The following is a 20776-nucleotide window of genomic DNA, read 5'->3' as shown; positions in this document are numbered from 1 at the left end:
ATCTTCTGAGACTTTGTTTTTGGGGGTTTGGGCTTTTGGTTTATGGGCCCCATTACCCATGAAAGTTGGTGCTATCTAAGTTTTTTTTGGTTAAAAATGGCCCCACCCCAGCTCTAATTGGATCCATTTTTGGTCTAAAAAAACAATTACATAATGAATTAGGTGGAGTAATTTATTATATAGATGAGTCAATTATATAATTAATGAGTACAAGCTAAAATATCAATTGAGTCTACTAGATGTTTTTTTGTTCTAAGGGTTGGACAATTTTGTGTATTCTCTATGTGCCGCCCATTTTTCTCTGTACAAAATCTATTTTATTTTCATACATTTAAAACTTGTCAATTAGATGTATAAAAGAGCATTTTATTTTACTTCTTTGATTAATCTTACTCATCCAGTCTTTCTTACTCTAATTGACAATCAAATTATATAGAAAGTGACTCTTTGTTCAATTTCATTCCACCTTGGTATTATTTGCAACACACTTATCTTAATATCTAGTATTAGATGATTACTACGACATCAAGATATAATAATCGTCTCCGAATAATATATAATAATCTTCCGCAAACAACCTGATATGAATTATCTGAAGTGAATTTATATAGGTTTCAGGCATACACGAACAAAACCTTTTTCACATAACTGGTTAAAATTTCGGAAATCCTTCCTAAACACTATCATACAAACAAATAAGTATATAATTCATACCTAATAACATCGATATTTAAGGTGTTACAAAGATCACAACATAAATAAGTAGGGCACCCCTAAATTTGAATTTATAATGATTCAAGGAACCAATAGTCTTGATGCAAATATAGTACCCATCATCAATCCATCACCACACCTAAAACAAACAAAATTACTAAAAATAGATTCATGTACCACTTCATTACACTCCACTCCACTCTACTAAACAACACAAACTCACTCAAAATGAATAAATAAAAATAAAAAATAAATAAATAATACCCCATTTAAAAGGGTATTGTAGTATATTTACTCACCATAGCTGGCACCAGAAATGGCTACAGCTGGTGCCCTTAAGCTCCCCACTTCATTACACCATACCTTACACGCTCTTCCAAGGATTCCTTTACCCTTTATATACCCCCCATTACAACTCAAATTTATCATAACAATTCAAAAAATAAATTTATAAAAATAACAAATAATTTTGAAAAAGGAAATTAAAATATAAAAAAATGGGTGTTTCTTCAAATGGGGTTTTAGTGATCATAGTAATGGTGGTTGCACTAGCATTGAGCACCATTACTAGTGTTAATGGTGGTGGTAATTTTGAACAAGATTTTGAGGTTACATTTGGTGATGGTAGGGTTAAAAAGTTTTGGAGAGGACAACTTCTAACCCTTTCTCTTGATAAGGTTTCGGGTTCGGGTTTTCGGTCTAAGAGGGAGTATTTGTTTGGAAGGATTGATATGCAACTTAAACTCGTTGCGGGTAATTCTGCTGGCACTGTCACTGCTTATTATGTAAGCCCCTTCTTTTCGAGCATTAACCTTTATTTTTTTACTAATGTCACTAACTCACTATAACAACTAAGTTTAATTGGATTGGACTACTTCGTAGTTTAAGAGACACTTCAATTCCTCTGTTCTATATAGTCGTGTTAGTGGGGTAATTTGAACTTGTGCAATAAAAATAAAAAAAGATGGAATTTTATGAGGAGTGCCAAAAACTATATGAATTATTAAACATCTCTTGTATATTCTGAGAAAAGATTATTTTTTCAAACAAGTAGTAATTTTGTTTTAAACATAATGTTTTTTATTCTTTTCTTTAAAATATGGCTTTATAATTTATATTCTTCATTATATAAAATAAATGACCACCTTTTATCCAAATAATACTATTTTTTTTAAAAGGACTAGACTAAACAAACATCAACTCCATGTCAAAGTAATGACTTTAAATAATGTAGATCATATATACGGACTTACGGAGTAAATTAATTACAAAATCTAGCATACTAGTCCTGTAGTCCACGTCGAATATTATCCGTTCTTAAAAATTTGTCCCATACTCGTATTACAAGTAGTATTAGTTTACATTTACTTTCTTTGTTTCTAAATATTTAGTATTATACTTGTTAAAATATTAGTTTGACTAGAATTATATGCAAAAATATATTAATAAAAACCAAAAAAAATGATATTTGAAAAATTTAACAGACGAATTGAACAACAAATTTACACGATAATATTTAATTTTGATATATTTGTAATAAAATTTGATTAAAGATAAATATATAAATAGTGCAAAAGTGTTGTAATACAAAGGAATTAGAGAGTGATATATAGTGGTCGGATCACCGAAGTGGAGTGATGATGGATCGACCATGTGAAATTTATGTCTGGAATCATCTCTTATTTTTTCTTTTACGAATTGAAGGGTGGTGGTTAGGCTTATAACTTTAGCACAATTGCACGAGAAATAGAATATGTTATCTACTTTGGTTTTGGACTTATTTATTAGTAGTAGTAGTAGTACCAATAAATAATAATTGCTTTTTTTGTCAACTCATATCACTATTTTTTATTCTACATAGTAAATTAAGCATTCTTTTTTAAAAGAATAAACCCAAAGCATAATAAAGCACTCATTCCATTTTAAGATATCCTGAAAATAATTGTGACATTTTGTGTTACGTTGTATATGCAGTTATCTTCAGAAGGGAAGACACATGACGAGATAGATTTCGAGTTCTTAGGTAACGTAAGTGGGCAGCCTTACACACTTCACACTAATGTGTTTACCAAAGGGAAAGGTGATAGGGAGCAACAATTCCATCTTTGGTTCGACCCAACCTTAAAATTCCACACCTATTCTGTTGCGTGGACGCCCCGTATGATCATGTAAGCACTACATTTTGGCTCTATTAATGGCAATTTGGTAATTTTTTATACGTTATAAAATACAGAATAAGAAATTAACTGTATGATCAATTGATCAAGTAAGTAGTACAATTTGGCAAATTCGTAAACTTGCACGTTATAGATTCGGAATAATAAATTAATTATATTGTATGATCATGTAAGTGGTTCCGTTAATGGCAAAATGGTAAATTTACGTGTTATAAAATACAGAATAAGAAATTAATTGTATAATCATGTAAGTGGTTCATTTTGGTTTCATGAATGGCAAATTGGTAAATTTATGTGTTATAAAATACGGAGTAAGAAATTAACTAAAATTTGCAAATTAATTGAATATTAGCGCGATTGATTAATTAATTAAATAAATGAATAAATGCAGATTCTTGGTTGATAATACACCAATTAGGGTATTCAAGAACCATGAAGCTAGAGGGGTGGGGTTCCCAAAGACCCAACCCATGAGGATATACTCGAGCTTGTGGAATGCGGACCAATGGGCTACTCAAGGAGGTCGAGTTAAGACGGATTGGGCTAAGGCTCCGTTCACGGCTTACTACCGGAACTTTAACGTAAACCCTAACCACGCGGCTGCAACGGCGGCGTTCACCGATTCAAAGTGGCAAAACCAAGAGTTGAATGCATGGAGTAGAAGGAGACTAAGATGGGTTCAAAAGTATTTCATGATCTATAATTATTGTGCTGATGCACAAAGGTTTCCTCGTGGTGTTCCTGTTGAATGCAAGATGATGTGAAAAATGTTTTATATAGTTTGGAAATTAATTAATGTTGTTTAATTTCTTGCAATTAATGTTTAGATTTTTGTACTTAATGGGTTTAAGTAAATAAATTTAATTCCTCTCATTGTTTTGGTTGTGTTTGCACTCAGTTTTCTTAGTTCAGTTTTTGCGAATATGTCTTATAACGTTTCATGTTGGTCAATCCCAAATTATATTGGGACATATACATACTTTGTTTTTTTTTTTGGTTCTACTACGAGGAGTTCTCACCGCCTTCGGCGAGGTAATCTCCCGTGGGAGTTTGCATGGGTACCTCGATGGGCAGCATCCCTCTCAGTTGAGATTTTTTCCATTCCCAATGCTCGAACCCGAGACCTTGGTTAAGGAGCAAGAGGCCCTTAACCACTAATGCCAACCTCAATTGGTACATATACATACTTTGTTGTTGTATATAGACAGTGTTTGCATTTTGTAATCTTTTTGATGACTGAATTGTGTGATAAAGGTTGGGATGGGCGTGGTACATGTGGGCTTGGGCTTAGTCCACGTACTTATGTTTCTTTTTCCATTTCTAGCTTTTCTAAGCAGACAAAAAGGGGAGCAACATTAGAAGACCAACAGATTAGTAACTCAAATAATATTCAGGAGACTTTAGCAACACTATCATATCATGTTCACGTAGCCTTTGTTCTTTTTATATGGTTTGGTCTGATCTAATCCGGTATGATCTGATTTAGTCTTTTTTGAATGTTTTCTATGAATATTATTTATTTATTTATTTGATATAATTTAATAAGCAATAAGAATAAAATTAAGAAAATAGACTTTTATAAAATATATTTTAAACTAACAATGTGAGTACGTGACAACTAAAACAAAGGCAGATAGTGCATGTTTCTTCACTTATTAGATTTCCGGCTCAAGAGCTTGTCAAAGATATACAGAAAAAACTTAGTTGATCGTTACATACTTATATTGCTAAACGTACTTAATTGTGTTCCAAGTAACTATTTCTATCACTTGTTTCCAAACATACGTCGGTCATTATATTTTTATATTGCTAAACGTACTTAAATTAGGCAAGGGATGCTGCTTCAAAGGAGTGGAAGTCGTTATCACATGCTATAAGTATATGCTCCATAAATAATAGGATTTTTTGGATAAAACCACCTTTTAAAGTTGCCACTTTTGAAATAACCACCTTATAAGTTTTTTTTTTTATTTTAAATAACCACCTTAAATTTGCTCCGTTAAGAAAATCGCCACCTAATTTGGACTTCCGTCAAAAATTCCGTTTTGTGGGGACCACTCCCAGCTATTCTTTGAACTTTCCCTCCTTTTTTCCTTCCTTCTTCCTCCAATTAACACAGTCTTCCATTAGCAAGCTTGCTCAATTTTTTTTTCCTCAAATTTCCCCATTTTAAGCAATTTCTCTTTGAATTTTCTAGCTAATTTTAATTAGCTAACAAAATTCGACAATTTCCTCCATTTATCAGCATGGTGCACGTTGTGAAGCGGATTATTTGTGAAATTCTGAAATTACGGTTCTTCGTCTGTAAAATTTGGGGTTTATAACTCAATTAATTGTTAAGGGTTGATGAACCACGGTCAACAAACAACTCTTCCCCTTGAATTGGGACTATTAAGAAGTATCATGCAAGCTCTTCCCCTTGTCAGCATTGCATAACATTAACGCAAATAAAGGGGAATGATAAACTGCCAAGAGCTCCACAATAATTAATAGTCACGTGGTCTATCAACCTGCAACAATCAATTGAGTTAAAAACCCCAAATTAAAAAACCCCCCAAAATTCACATACGAAGAACCCTAATTTCAGAATTTTACAAATTACTTGTTTAACTACTTGCACCATGCTGATAATTGGGGGAAATTGACGAAAATTGTTTGGTGATGAAATGTACTTGAAAAATTGGAAGAGAAATGAATTTAATTTGCAGATTTTTGAGAATTTTTTTTCGATCAAGGTGCGTTAATGGAGAAAGAGATTATAATGAGGAAGAAGAAAGAAAAAGAGGAGGGAAATCTGATTTGGTCGTTGGATGTGGGTCCCACAAAACGAAATTTTTGACGGAAGTTCAAATTAGGTGGTGATTTCCTTAACGGAGTAAATTTAAGGTGGTTATTTTAAAAAAAAACTTATAAGGTGGTTATTTCAAAAGTGCAGTGTCAACTTTAAAAGGTGATTTTATCCAAAAAATCCTAAATAATATCACAAAGATGGCAATTTAAGCATGTGATCGAGGTAGGTGCAAGCATGATAAGAAATGCATCATATATGTTGGACTTATATGTTGACCTCTTGCAATATATGTGTCGTATGAGGTACGTACGTAGATTAAGCCAATTAAGCATATGATATTGGTTGTTGCACGCTAGTGACCTCGTCGTTATTACAATGTGCCATTGTTAATAAGAATGTACTACCTTGATAATGCCAATCACGTACGTACCTTTGTTCTTATGTCTACGGAATTATTTGAAGTTAAAGCTAGTTTGTGTGAAATGGATAATTACTGTTATTCCACGTAGTATTACGTACGTAGTATATCATAATCTTAACTGTAACTTTTTTTCCCATGTATTTCTTTTTTTCCTTCCCAATAGCTTTTAAATTCTCTACAATAAACTAATTTCATACAAACTATTGCTCAAAACTCGCTTATGTGAATCAATTTAGCTTTTGAACTATACTCCGTTGTATGCATGCACTAAGGGAGGTGTTTGGTTGGACACAAAATTATTTTTCCGTTACAGTTTTCTCAATGGTGGAAAACATCTTCCTCCCTTCTCCATACCTTCTTTCCCTCTCTCCTCTCCTCATATATGATATATCAATCATCACCTTACCCCTCCACTCCTATTCTTCTTTTCAGCTTTAACTTTTTTTTTTTGGGTAACGAAGCAAACAAAATAAAACTAGTTTGGAATTGTATTTTTTATGGGAAAAAAAAAATCATTTCTCATCGAAACATTTTCGTCAAATCAAATAGAGCCTAATTGTACACCATCTGAAAGGATGATTCAAGTGGACAATAAAAGACTGATTTGTCACAAAGCAAACCAGCAAATCAAATGTTGTCCGCCTGATTTTCTTTCCTAATCAAAAATTAAATAAATTATGGAGCATGATTGCCTTCAAAGTACAAACCCTGTATAATAAATAAATGAAGTGATCCAAGTGTAGAAAAAACAAGCTACTTCAACCAAAGGAAGCAAGCATCAATATAGAACGAAACCAGTTATGAACACGGTATAACCTTATGATCAATGGACTCTTTTCATTTCATAGTTCAAAGGCTGTATGGAATACTGCTATAAACTTTTTGAACTCGATGGTTCAAAATGTTGGTATATTTATTTCAAAACATTTTCGTCTCCGTTATTGACAACACTCAAGAAGCTCTATGTTCAGTGAGCAGTATAGTATTAAGATCAAGGATGAGCAAAACGTACGCAGATACGCCTAAATATAGGGCTCCTACATGAAGGGCAATCGTTCATGCCTTGCTTCTCATGTAGCTCATTGCACATTTTGCAAACCACCTGATGTGCACACGGAAGAAAAACTACCGACATCTCTTCTGAGAGGCACATCACGCACTCCCTTTCCCGTTTTACCCCTCCACCACCACCAGATATTTCTTGAAACCCATTTGCTGTTCTTGATAATTCTTTAGCAGTAGGTGGACTTTGGGTATCTGAGATCCTGCTACTTGCAAAACTTCCATCAACGCCTCTCTTTAAAGCTGCTATCTTTGATGAGTCAGTCTTCAGTCTCAACTGAGATATTTCTTTCTCGAGTTTTTTGATATCGGCTTTATACTTTTGAAAATTAGCTTCTGATTTCAGCTTTATGGCATCTTCCTTTGATTTTGCAGATGCCTCGAGCTGTTCTCTTTCTTTTCTTAATGAGTTTGCTTGAGCAACTAGTTCTTCCTTGGTCTTTGCCTCCTGCTTCCATCGTGCCTGTAGAGTTTTTTCACCTAGGCTATCAGAATTCAGAACGCAATAGGTGAAAAAACACCAAGAGATGAAAGAGAGCATATAGATGAATACAGTAATTATTGGCTTATCAACAATATAGAGATGAAAAGTACTCAAGGATTCCTTTCGTTAGTCCATTTAAGAGAAGCGCATACCTAGTAATTTGCCAATTTACACGGCTTATTTTCACCAATAAAACATGGATCAAATCATTGGGAGAATCACTTCAGACAACAACATTGGGAGAACATCCCATCTATAGCCGTTCAACCATTGTACTGAGGATAACTGTTAACTGTTTTTCTATTGACAATTTTTTTGGCTTTATTCAAGATACTAATCAGAGAGCTGCTGTGAATAGCCTATCAGAATACATTAGTCTTTCTTTGTTTGAAAGAGGAGGATGAAAGAAAAGAAACAAACTTTATGCCATTGGGATAAAATTCTATCACATATCAGTAATATACCTGGCATTACAGCAATCTTCAGTGTTAGTGACACCTTCTATCTCTTAGGTGCACTGCCGACTAATAGATGACAAAAGAGTAAAAGACACTATAGAAACTTGTATTGAAAGAAGAAAGACAACACAGGCACTATTGTCATTTATAAATTTCATCTAGATTATCTTACCACAACACTAACTTTCTTTTCAGACAGCATTCTTGATCATTTGGGTTTGATAATTGAATTTGAGGAATGAAATATATACGAAGAAAGCATTTAGAGAGCATAAATTACACCGTCTTATACTGGAGATTGGGATATATGTCACGCCATGGTAAGGAAGAAGGAATTGCAAAACCAACCAAGACAAAACGAGGTGGACCTAGTTACACGAGAAACACATTAGGACTAGTGAATAGTTTTACACTGCTGTTTCAAAATATTTTACATTAAAGGCCTGCCCAATTAAAGGTTACTTCATAACAAGTCTTTAAGATGAAATACTGCTCTATAATCGGGAAGGATGATTTTCAAATGGCTAGATTGCTTTCAAAATGAACGGATGCTTTAAAATGCCATGGATATAAAACTGATTTTTACTGTGCTGATTCATGCATGTAGTTTTTTCTAATCTTTATGGGGCAAACTGACCATGACGTTCAGCGTGCTTCAGAGACCCACTTAAAGCTATGCTACTCACTTACTCGAGCACTGGTACATGTCCAAATTCGGCTATGTTATGAAATATTTCCATGATTTTGGTCAGAAAAGAAGCGTAGCCCATGTCAGGCACTTGAGGTGAAATGAAGAGTTTGAGTAACTCATCCTATCAAAATTTATATTCCGTATCTATTTAGATGGGGAAACAGTGATTTATGGAGTTTTTTCATTCTGGCAGAGACTTGATCGAGTATTACTAGACAGACAGCACTATGAAGCACCCTAGGATATCAACAAAACTATCGTGGACCCAGTGGATTAAGCCAGTGCGAGGGCAACTAGAAAGCAGGTTAAGCCCACGCATATCAAGTCATCCAAGAATGAGCCTTAAATGTATCAAAACTTATCTTTTTGATCACCAAGAGGAGAGCAATGCAATGCAAATTGATCGTCCGAATGGATATGTGTTCCCATTAGTATTTTGATATAGTAAGCAAGGACAATAAAGCACACAAAATGGAGGTGTTGCTATTGTTGGATATTGGAGAAGTTGTTTTGTCTTAACTAAATTTTTGTTCACAGAGAAGATCATTGCGTCAGAAAAAGACAGATGAGCAGTGGATTAAGGAAAGATGTTATATCGCACCGGTTTGACCAGCATAAAGTTTTAGGCAATTTAATTTACTTATTTATTTATTAGGTGGTAGTGAATAGTAGAGTATTTTTTTAAGGAAAAATTGATAAAGGCAGTCTCAACTATGTACGTTCATTTTTAAAAGGTCCCAAGTACGGATTATTACTAGCTGGTCCCAACTAAGAGGGGTATTGACTTTGCGTGGACCTTTTCCAAAAATGACCGGTTTGGTAAGTAAATAATGATGACGTGTCAGGTTGTTAAAAAAATCAGGTGCCACTTAAAAAATCGACCCGTTTAATAAAAACCCGCCCATTTAATAAAATCCACCCTCTTAAAATACCCACCCAACCCTTCAAATTAGAACCCAGACCCCCACTTCTTCTTCTTCTTCTTCCAAATTCGACTTGTTGCTGCTGCCAACTGCTCTGTTCTTTCTTTCTTCTTTTTCCCCAGCTTCTCTAAATTCTTTTCGTCTTTTCACTCATTTTCGACCATTGTTGCTGCTGCTCTGTTCTTTCCTTTCTCTAATTTTTTTCCGTCTTTTCACTCACTTTATGTCTGTAATTTTGATTTGTTGATTTGTTGGGTTCGTTTGATTTATTTGATTTGTTGGGTTCGTTTGATTTGTTGGGTTCGTTTGATTTGTTTGATTTGTTGGGTTCGTTTGATTTGTTTGATTTGCTGTGTTCGTTTGATTTGTTGGGTTCGTTTAATTTTGATTTGTTGGGTTCGTTTGATTTGTTGTTGATGATGATGAATTGATGATGAGGGGCGAAGCTACGAAGTAGGAGAGCAACATTGGTGGGCTGCGAATTGGCGAAGCAGAGGAGAAGCAGAAGACTAAAGGATGTGAAGTAGGAGAGCAGCCGAAGACGAGAGGATGTGCACGAGAAGCTTCGAAGCACAGGAGTTGCTCCCATGGTGAATTAAAGTGAAGACGGTCGAAGGAGGACAAAGAGAAGGGCGTTTTATTATTTGTTAATTATTTTTATTTTATCTTTCTTTTATTTTCCTTTCTCCTTTTTAATTTTTTTTTTTAATTTTTTTAATTTTTTCTTTTCTCTCTTATATTAACTGAAGGGTTGGATGGGTGAGTAATGAAGGTAGGTAAAGAAGGTGGGTGAGTTGGAGAAATAATTTGGGAAAAAAAAAAGATAAATTAAAAAAAAGGAAAAACTTTGACTTACACAACCGGTGACCAGTAAAAAGGCCCACGCAAAGTCAACACCCCTCTTAGTTGGGACCAGCCAGTAATAATCCGTACTTGGGACCTTTTAAAGATGAACGTCCATAGTTGGGACTGCCTTTATCAATTTTTCCTTTTTTTAATATAGTTAGTGGGAAATGTGTCAAACTTTATTGAGGGATGTTGTTCACGGAGAAGATCATTGCGTCAGAAAAAGACAGATGAGCAATGGATTAAGGAAAGATGTTATATGACTTACTCCCTCCGTCCCTTAATACTCGCCCCGGTTTGACCAGCATAGAGTTTTAGGCAATTTAATTTACTTATTTATTTATTAGGTGGTAGTTGATAGTGGAGTATTTTTTAACATAGTTAGTGGGAAATGTGTCAAACTTTATTGAGGGATGAGTGAGGAGTGGATTTTTTAATTTTTAGAAAGTAGGAATATAAGTGGGTCCTTGACTAAGTGAGATAAAATGAGATACTATTAGTAAAAGTATGTCATTTATAGAAAAGGGGGGAGTATTAAGGGACGGCTTTATAAGGAAAGCGTCATAAAGGCAGAGGACTTTCAAAGCCTTGGCAACTCAGGGTAGCATATCCAACCATGAGATGCTCGGAAAATTGGCCTTTCACAACCCAAATGTCCAGAATTCCAGATTATCCACTGTTAATCATACTGAAGGATGATTTACTTCAGCTTCAAAATTTTGCTTTATTTCTTTTTTTGATTTCCCTTGATGATTTTAACAGTATGGCTCTCAAGTTAGAAATGGTAATAAGTAAAGAAATTTAGAGACAAAACAGGGCATATAAATTGACAAACTCCTTCAAGGTGTAGAAAACAAGCAGATACCCAGGATGTCCAAATACGTCAACCTTCCAAATTTATGCAAGTATATTTAAACATGTAATAGATTCTGTATTGAGTGGCATCAGCATGAACAACCAGAATCCACCAACATACTCTCATTCTGACTATTTTTACAGTTATATTTAAAGCACTGAACACAAACACACACACACTATAGCTTACACCAACTACAAAAGAGAAGAAAAACAAAAAGCAGAAATCGAATCTATAAATGAACATACCTTAAGCTGTAAATGAACATACCTTGAGCTGATTATAGAGATCTTTAGCTTGTTCAAGTTCCTGCTGTAGCTGGGACAACTTTCGTTTCTCGGCTGCAAGCTCCTCCTGGAAAATGCTCTTCTGCTTCTCCCATGACTGAAACTTTGTCATTGTCTTCTTCTCTCGCTTTGAAACCTCCTGACAGCTTGCAGCAGACTCTGCTGCACGTAATTTAGCAGCTTCCATCTCCTGCCTGAGCGCTGTATTCTCTACCTCGAGCCTTCGAACGGCAGCATTGGCTCGGTCAACTTGTCCACTAGCCTTACCTAGTGCATTTTCCATCTCAGAAAGCTTCTTCATGGTGTTCTCTTCTAAACTTTGCTTCTCCTTTTTAAGCCGTTCCACTTCCTCTTTCTCTTGCCTCAAATTCTTGAGTTCACCTTTGTCCTTACTCAGCCTCCGGGCAGCCTGCATTACCTTTTGGTTTGCCCACTCTGTCCATTCCTGAAGTTGATGTTCTAAGTCTCGAATCCTAGGCAATAGCTTCATAATCACCTCATTTTTTTTATCCTGTGGCACCCACTGAGCCAGAGACTTATCATAGGGTATCCCAGCAGCGCTAGGAATAGAAGCATCATTGTTACAGCTTGGATTTACTTGAGGAGGGTTACTTTTTTTTGGCAGTGATAGAGAAAGTTCAGTATCAGCAGCTGACACTACTGGCTTGGTTTTGGCCACTGGTGTCGCTGAAGTATGTTCCATCTTGGGTGATGGGGAAACGGTGCTTCGGGCATCTAGACTAAATGAAGGTGATGAGGAAGAAAGTGTAGAGCAGGCAGAGAAACTGAGGCTTCCATTTTCATGCGCCAGTTCTAATCCCATTGCCATTGCTTTGCTTATCTTCACGGAGGCATTCTTCAAGTTAAGACCAGCTGAATCAGACGTGGGTCTGATTCTTTTATCCACGATGTAACCACTGAACTTCGCCGTTCTGAAAGACCCTTTTGCCCCATATGACCTGTAGCTTTTTTCGAGATGAAGAGACTTCTGCCTTAGAGTAGATTCTCTCTTTGAATTGCTAGAATGCGTCTTCCTGCTTGACACAAACTTTTCTTCCGGGGAGAGAGTTTGTGATATACCTACTGCACCGAAAGGCTTGTCTACGGAATTAGATGGTGAGGTTGCTGAGCCCTGTTTCTCCGAAGTTGACCCTTTCGGGACGAGGGTATTCTTTGGTTTGGTGAGATTAGGAGCTCCAGCAACCATATCCATGTTACTCTGATTTACTTTGCATGGAACTGCTTTAGTTGGACTAGGGAGGCTCAACTCTGTACTTTTGGACTCAGCTTTATGTTGGGACTGAGGGGGAACAGATGAACTTCCATTTGGAGAACCTTCGCCAATCAAGGTACTAAAGGGGTCACTATCCATGGCACAGGCATGTGACACATTCATGTCACAAATCAGCAAACACCACATTGCATCTCCAGTGCTGAAGAAAGGCCTAACTTCTCGGAGTACACATACTAACTCTGCCAAAACATACTTTTGTAGCTGCTGCAGATCCTCGAAACAATGATCCCTTAAAGGATTCATATCTTGCCCATTCCTAAGAAATATCAAAGCATTATCCACAATATTCGATACAGTATCCTTAGACCCGTAACAAAGACCAGACCTCAATACAGCCCTGGTGGCAACGTCTTCTGTGTATCCACAAGCAACAATTTTCTTAATTGCACTCTTAAATATGGTATCAAGATTGCTTAAAACAAGCTCCTCCAACTGACTTTCAGTAAGATCACTCCAATCCGCATCCTGAAACTCGTCATTTTCCAATTCTTCTCTAGGATGACTAGAACCCACCTCAGATGAACCCCCCACAGAAGCACTCGACAATCCAAGGTCAAGTTTTAAACTGTCCGAATTGTCCTGATACACGCCACAGACATCACAAGGGCTATGCGGGTGAGCATGACTAGGTACCATCTCAAATTTCTCCGCTGAGAATTCATAACTCGGACCATCAGTTAAGGTTGAAGGTAACACCTTAGGATCAGTTGTAGGTGGATCAGCTCGAAACTTCCGCTTATTCCTACTTCCTTTATCTTGAACAGACAAAGGTGATAATTGACTAGTACTCGCTTTCGCTACCATTGATGCCATCATTCAACTGTCCAATATCACAACAACCAAACACCACACACAAGTACATTTCATCAGATTTTACAGTTTTTATCCCCAAATGGTCCAAAACAATCCCTAACAATCAATTTCACACTGATAAACTTTATCCAACAATCCCACTTGAATAAACAATTACATAATTAATTACTGCACAACCAATTTAATTTTTCTCCCAAAAAATAAAATAAAAAATCAACCCATGATAGAATCAGTTCAATTCCAATCATCAAACATCATCGATCAAACAACCCATTAGTAATCACTAACAAACAGATTAAATTAGGCGATCGTCTAATAACATTTCAACAAAATAATTACCAAGAATCAAACTTTATCTTTCCCCCGGAAAATCAAACTGATTGGCGATGCTCAAATTTCAAAACACACTTATTAAAGAGCTAATTAGCGAATTAACATTAAAGAAGAACAGAAAAGGGGAATCACAAAGATTGCAGATTAAAAACCCCACACAAAAACATCAAAACAATCAAAAAACAAGAAAATTGAACGAACCCAATTGATAAACAGGAAAAAGGAGGAAAAAGGTAGAATTAAATTTCAGTACCAGATCAAAGCGCGCAGCTGGAAGACGGGAAGATTGGGCGAAAGTAAGCAAAGTTTTGGTTATGTTGTTGGTGTTGGAGGTGGTGGTGTGATTGAGGACCGCAAAAACAAAAGGTTTTGTTGGTGGCGAAGGAACAAAACTATTGTGAGCTCGGCAAAAGGACCCCTCTTCTTAATTGTTAGTGCACTTTCTACCTATTTTGCCAAAAATAAAATAAATAAATAGTTTAAAGAAAAATACCTAGTAGTAATAGGAATGGAGTATGTTTTGATTTTCTCCCATATTTGTGTATGATATGATTTCTTGCTTCTTTGATCTCAAAAAGTCGTATCCGTGTATGATTATGATTTTAATTTATTACGTAGCTGATATATTGAAGAACATGACCTAAAAAAGGCGATAAAGTGTGTTCAGAAAGCCCCTCCGATTTTATTCTACAGTCGGTTCTTAGATCAAAGGAAAATACTATGATAAAGATAAGTTATTTCCGAGATAAGCTATTTAGGTATTGATTGATGTCATTGAAGTCTAAATATTTTTATCAAATTGTGCTTCTATATATATAGTTTAACCGGAAGTTTGATTCACTTGTTCTTGTAAACGTGAATTAAAAATAATAGTAGGTTATGAGTCCCAATATCGTGACTGGTGAACCAAATTGACTTTTGATTTTGGCAGATGTAGTATAGATAAGCTTCATTGGATTGTTGAGTGTGGGAATTCCCTTGCATTTACCCCTACTCTCAAATGTTCAGCTAGCATTTTTTTTTATATAAGTAAGATATATTGAAACACTGATAAAAAAACTATACAAATTAAGCCCAAGTTTTAGGGAGCAAACCATCTAGGATGGACTCCTCCATTAGAAGAAAGGATACAACTACACTGCCTAGCAACTCAAGGGAAAAAAACCCAAGTATTTACATATTTCTAAACCAATCACTATCTTTTATACTTACCTTCTTAGGGGAAAAAAAAGCTATAGACTCTCTCACTCTATCTTTCACTATGCTCTGTATTTGCTTTACAATATGCTCAACCGTGTGTACTTTACGGGACCAAAAAGCATCGCTCCTTGTCCTACAAATGCAGTTAACGAAGTCAGACACAGAATCCAGACTGATCAATTATGAATTTGGAGCCATGGCTTTTCCTTTCGATCCACCTTAGAACACTCTAAAGATTCTGACCATTTGACCTGATTCCACACCAAATCTTTACGACATCAAGGCATCTCATACTATACCAACATTTGAAAATCAGGTTCAAATGAGCATATGTATCATTATCACATAGTGTGCACTTATCATATGTGCATACACCAATATTCACCAAATTTTCTTCCATAGGAAGTTTCTGTTGAAAAGCCAACTATATAAAAAAAATCTACGTTACGGAACAGTAAGGTTGCTCCATCGGAATTTTGGCCATTGCAACTGAATTTATTTCTTATATGTTTTCTTAATAGAATACACTGTCACATTACTTACCTCGTCAACAGAGTACACCCCTTTAAGTGTTTCCTTCACTGAAAACCCTCGTCCTACTATGTATTACATCTTTTATATACTTGATACGCTAATTTGACCAAAATATTTGATATACAAATTGTTGATTTGACCAAAATATTATTGAAAATTTTGTCAACAATCGAAAAATGGGATAAAGAAGTCTTATCTCACAACGTATAAGATTCTAAATTTGGTGTTTGTTTTCCACCCTTGTTATAAAAGGTCGTTTTCCTTTATGCTTTTATCTCAACGGAAATATGCACAGGAAATTCTAGAGCGTGCATGCATGGGGATGATAGGCTGTCGTACACCCGTCAAAAATAAAATCCTAGCGAAACCTCCTAACAATGCAGTAGGGTAAGCAGGGTCGAATCCACAGAGAGATGGCTATTTAAATCTAGCTTTCAAGGTATGGCGAAACTAACAATGTCACGAAATTTAGGATTGAATGTTTAAACTAAAATAAATAGAAAAATAAACTAAAAGATCTAGGGCAACGGTTCACCATGTTCATAGTCCAGAATCAATCAAAACATCATCAACAACTCAAATATTCAAATTATCTAGAGCACAAGTTAATCCTACAGTCGGGTCTTAACACTCTCAATTCAACATATGCAGTACGATCGCTAACATAATCAGAATTGCTAGTTGTAGGTAAGCCTCTAAAATTCGATCTTTCGATTCTAAATTCTATTAGCATGATTTAATCAAACAATTGATCAGATTGCAAAGATTAACAATATAAACCTAATCAACTAGAAATATCAATGAATAATCAAACCATCAACAATAATAATAAGGATTCATAATATAAACATGGATTCCCAAACCCTAGACAGGAAACTACTCAATCATGAAACGAACAATGAAAATCAAATCTAAGAATGAAAACATAATTAAAAGCAATAAATAAAATAAAAAGGAAAATCAATAATACCTCAAAGAATTACATTAATGGAGTTTGTAGAAAAACTATGGTTCACGAAAAAGAAAAGAGAGAAAAAAGAACGTGAAAGAGGAGTTCTAGGAGAATTAAAACCTTAGGAAAATAAAAGCATGAGGGAAATAAATAAATTCCCTTAAGTATTTATAGTTTCTCTTTTCTAAAATAAATAAATAAATAAATAAAAAATAAATAAAAGAAGTCGTCAATGATTGGTCGATGGAACGATGACGTGGCGACAAAACCCGAGTACGACCAAGTTGGACGGACAAGAGGATAATATGGGGCGAAATATGGCAGCGAGGGATCTTGGCGAGCCATCCCTCGCTGGCCCGATGAAGCATGTAAAAGCATAAGCAAGGCAGAGGCAGCGAGGGATCTCGCGCACCATCCCTCGTTGGCCTGGTGAAGTGTATAGCAAAGCAAAGCAACGAAGCAATGAGGCAGCGAGGGATCTCGCGCACCATCCCTCGCTGGCGTCGAGCCATCCCTCGTTGGTGTCGAGCCATCCCTCGCTGGGAACTGTTGTGCTCGTGAAGATGGTGGGCGTAGCGTTGCCGCAGCAGCATCGTCACACTTGTTTTCGCCATAACTCTTGATCCAGAGGTCCTCTAAGGCCGTGTGACCCATCGTTGGAAATCTCTTTCAGTCTACTTTCTAAGCCAATCAAAATCGTCTTGTTCCGATCAGTAGAACTTGATATATTATCAAAAGAGTGAACGCTTGTCAGTTTTGATGCTTAGAAAAGTAGCGTTTAGCTTCGTTGTTGACTCGAAATTTATCCCAAGAGGCATGTAATGATCTTCGAGTCAACATATCGTTCTTTTATCGTTCAAACCAACCCTAAACACTCGAATGCAACCAAATGACCATAGAATCACCTGAAATATTAAGGAAAACACAAACGACGCGTAATAGAGTACAATAGCGACAAATTATGCAAAAACGACCTTAAATGCAAATAAAACGTGACGAATGCCTAGAAATGCAACCTAAATGCGCCTAAAATACCCTATACAAATGTGATTCATCAATTTCCCCCAAGCTAGACTGTTGCTTGTCCCCAAGCAACACTGAACTAAAGACAAAGAAATGAGACGCACGTGACTTTCATTAAACCATGGCAAGACCGATTCAACTCTCGAGCAAACAATCAAACAAAGTTATTGAGACAGAAATCTAGCTCGGATACAAATAGAACCACAAAGCATCATGATCCACAATTGAAACAACCAATCTTAGCCACAAACTATTCTCAATCAAGCTAGTCGTCGCCGCATACCTTGTAGAATATGAATATATGATGCAACATGGGGTAAGATAAGAATAGCAAGAAACGATTTTCATTCAATCACAAAACAAACATGCCGATCAAGAGGTCTTTAAAATAAGCTTGTAATGGGGCTAGGTAAAAAGAAAGGGTAGGGTATAATTTGGGAAAAAGTGAGAGTAAGGTCCAACTGGGGGAGCAAATGTGAACAATATGCGTCGGTGTGATAATGCCGAAAATCCAACTCCATCAAACCATGAAACCCGAACAATCAACCAAGTTATAACCAAGGGAAAAACATAATATAATGTCAATGATCTTTCTTCATTCCCTTTCCCTGCTTTCAAACTACATACAAAAACGAAAAACATATTTTTTTATTATTTTTCTTTGATTTTTCTCTTCTTTTTTTTTCTATTTTTTTTTCTATTTTTTTTTCTACTTTTTTTTTCTATTTTTTTTTCTATTTTTTTTTAATGAAAAATGAAACTTAGTAATGAAATCGAAAGTACATAACTGTTACAAGCTTTGGTGCCAAAAATAATATGCACCATCTCCAAACCACATATCCAACCATAGCCTCGAACCACGAACTATTGGCTTAGTATGCCAATCAATCAACATCAATGAAACCATTACGAACACCGAAGCTCCCCCAAGCTAGACTCGGGACAAGTAACCAACGGGGCTAATAGGGCTCAATTATGTGGAGTTAAAAGAATAAAAGGACAAGGCTACAACATGGGTATGAAAGGCAGGAACTGATGTTTCTAAATTCGTCTGAAGGCTTCCTAAGAGAATGGCCTCTGTCATACGCGGCTTGCATGAGTTGCAACTAAACTACTAATGAATCTCAAGCCAAAATCATACGATAAAAAGTCACATCAATCACATAAACACATAGTAAGGTGACCTACAAGGTAATTGGCTAGCTATTCTTGACGCGAGACCAACATCTTACCGCGTACCATTCAATTGTTTCACACAATGCTAAGCAGTTATCAATGTATAGCACAACCGACTGAATTTCGAAATCATATCTAAGTTCAAAAGAAGCTCAAGAGAGTCAAATAAAGCCCGAACACGGTTTGAAAGTCGAATGCAGGACACAAAGGCGCACGAATGAAAATGAAATGCAACTAGAATGAAACATTAATATTAAGAAAGCAATACATTTTTTTCGTTGTACGTAAACTCCCACCCCTAGTGAGTGGTACAAAGCGCATAACACCTATTAAACAATAAAACTAGACTAAAGTGCAACTAACATGCGCAAACTGATGATGACAAATATCCCAAATGATAACCTTCCTCCAACGAAATAACATTCTCAACAAATTTCCCCCAAGCTAGACTGTTGCTTGTCCCCAAGCAACACTGAACTAAAGACAAAGAAATGAGACGCACGTGACTTTCATTAAACCATGGCAAGACCGATTCAACTCTCGAGCAAACAATCAAACAAAGTTATTGAGACAGAAATCTAGCTCGGATACAAATAGAACCACAAAGCATCATGATCCACAATTGAAACAACCAATCTTAGCCACAAACTATTCTCAATCAAGCTAGTCGTCGCCGCATACCTTGTAGAATATGAATATATGATGCAACATGGGGTAAGATAAGAATAGCAAGAAACGATTTTCATTCAATCACAAAACAAACATGCCGATCAAGAGGTCTTTAAAATAAGCTTGTAATGGGGCTAGGTAAAAAGAAAGGGTAGGGTATAATTTGGGAAAAAGTGAGAGTAAGGTCCAACTGGGGGAGCAAATGTGAACAATATGCGTCGGTGTGATAATGCCGAAAATCCAACTCCATCAAACCATGAAACCCGAACAATCAACCAAGTTATAACCAAGGGAAAAACATAATATAATGTCAATGATCTTTCTTCATTCCCTTTCCCTGCTTTCAAACTACATACAAAAACGAAAAACATATTTTTTTTATTATTTTTCTTTGATTTTTCTCTTCTTTTTTTTTCTATTTTTTTTTTCTATTTTTTTTCTACTTTTTTTTTTCTATTTTTTTTTCTATTTTTTTTTAATGAAAAATGAAACTTAGTAATGAAATCGAAAGTACATAACTGTTACAAGCTTTGGTGCCAAAAATAATATGCACCATCTCCAAACCACATATCCAACCATAGCCTCGAACCACGAACTATTGGCTTAGTATGCCAATCAATCAACATCAATGAAACCATTACGAACACCGAAGCTCCCCCAAGCTAGACTCGGGACAAGTAACCAACGGGGCTAATAGGGCTCAATTATGTGGAGTTAAAAGAATAAAAGGACAAGGCTACAACATGGGTATGAAAGGCAGGAACTGATGTTTCTAAATTCGTCTGAAGGCTTCCTAAGAGAATGGCCTCTGTCATACGCGGCTTGCATGAGTTGCAACTAAACTACTAATGAATCTCAAGCCAAAATCATACGATAAAAAGTCACATCAATCACACAAACACATAGTAAGGTGACCTACAAGGTAATTGGCTAGCTATTCTTGACGCGAGACCAACATCTTACCGCGTACCATTCAATTGTTTCACACAATGCTAAGCAGTTATCAATGTATAGCACAACCGACTGAATTTCGAAATCATATCTAAGTTCAAAAGAAGCTCAAGAGAGTCAA

At 35.9% G+C, this 20776-nt stretch overlaps 2 protein-coding genes across 4 annotated transcripts; one reads left to right on the top strand and one right to left on the bottom strand.

Moving 5' to 3' along the window:
- Positions 1-1019: 1019 nt before the first annotated feature.
- On the top strand, positions 1020-3764 carry LOC110794191 (xyloglucan endotransglucosylase protein 1). Its single transcript, XM_021999136.2, has 3 exons — positions 1020-1499; positions 2689-2882; positions 3283-3764. Exons 1-3 carry the CDS (start codon positions 1212-1214, stop codon positions 3653-3655), a joined length of 855 nt encoding a protein of 284 aa, XP_021854828.2. The 5' UTR covers positions 1020-1211; the 3' UTR covers positions 3656-3764.
- A 3156-nt stretch (positions 3765-6920) lies between these two features.
- On the bottom strand, positions 6921-14593 carry LOC110794190 (putative E3 ubiquitin-protein ligase RF298). 3 transcript variants are annotated; one of them, XM_021999134.2, is made up of 3 exons: positions 14404-14590; positions 11694-13824; positions 6921-7628 (listed from the first exon to the last, which is right to left on the bottom strand). In XM_021999134.2, the coding sequence occupies exons 2-3, from the start codon at positions 13818-13820 to the stop codon at positions 7095-7097; spliced, it is 2661 nt and encodes an 886-aa protein (XP_021854826.1). In that variant the 5' UTR covers positions 13821-13824; positions 14404-14590; the 3' UTR covers positions 6921-7094. The 3 variants fall into 3 exon arrangements, with proteins under 3 accessions (XP_021854826.1, XP_021854827.1, XP_056690973.1); XM_021999135.2 differs by having other exon boundaries at positions 7490-7628; positions 11672-13824; positions 14404-14593; XM_056834995.1 differs by having other exon boundaries at positions 7517-7650; positions 14404-14593.
- Positions 14594-20776: the final 6183 nt, after the last annotated feature.

Source organism: Spinacia oleracea, chromosome 1 (assembly GCF_020520425.1).
Source record: "Spinacia oleracea cultivar Varoflay chromosome 1, BTI_SOV_V1, whole genome shotgun sequence".
NCBI classification, from domain to species: domain Eukaryota; kingdom Viridiplantae; phylum Streptophyta; class Magnoliopsida; order Caryophyllales; family Amaranthaceae; genus Spinacia; species Spinacia oleracea.
This window is presented reverse-complemented; position numbering and strand designations above follow the sequence as displayed.

What these genes read in the sequence shown, in the direction of transcription:
- LOC110794191 (XM_021999136.2), top strand. Translation starts at nt 1,212, where the DNA reads ATGGGTGTTTCTTCAAATGGGGTTTTAGTGATCATAGTAATGGTGGTT. An exon ending in GCACTGTCACTGCTTATTAT is followed by an intron (nt 1,500 to 2,688) that starts GTAAGCCCCTTC and finishes TTGTATATGCAG; the next exon opens with TTATCTTCAGAAGGGAAGAC. An exon ending in TGGACGCCCCGTATGATCAT is followed by an intron (nt 2,883 to 3,282) that starts GTAAGCACTACA and finishes GAATAAATGCAG; the next exon opens with ATTCTTGGTTGATAATACAC.
- LOC110794190 (XM_021999134.2), bottom strand. Translation starts at nt 13,820, where the DNA reads ATGATGGCATCAATGGTAGCGAAAGCGAGTACTAGTCAATTATCACCT. An exon ending in ATCTCTATAATCAGCTCAAG is followed by an intron (nt 7,629 to 11,693) that starts GTATGTTCATTT and finishes AAAACTCTACAG; the next exon opens with GCACGATGGAAGCAGGAGGC.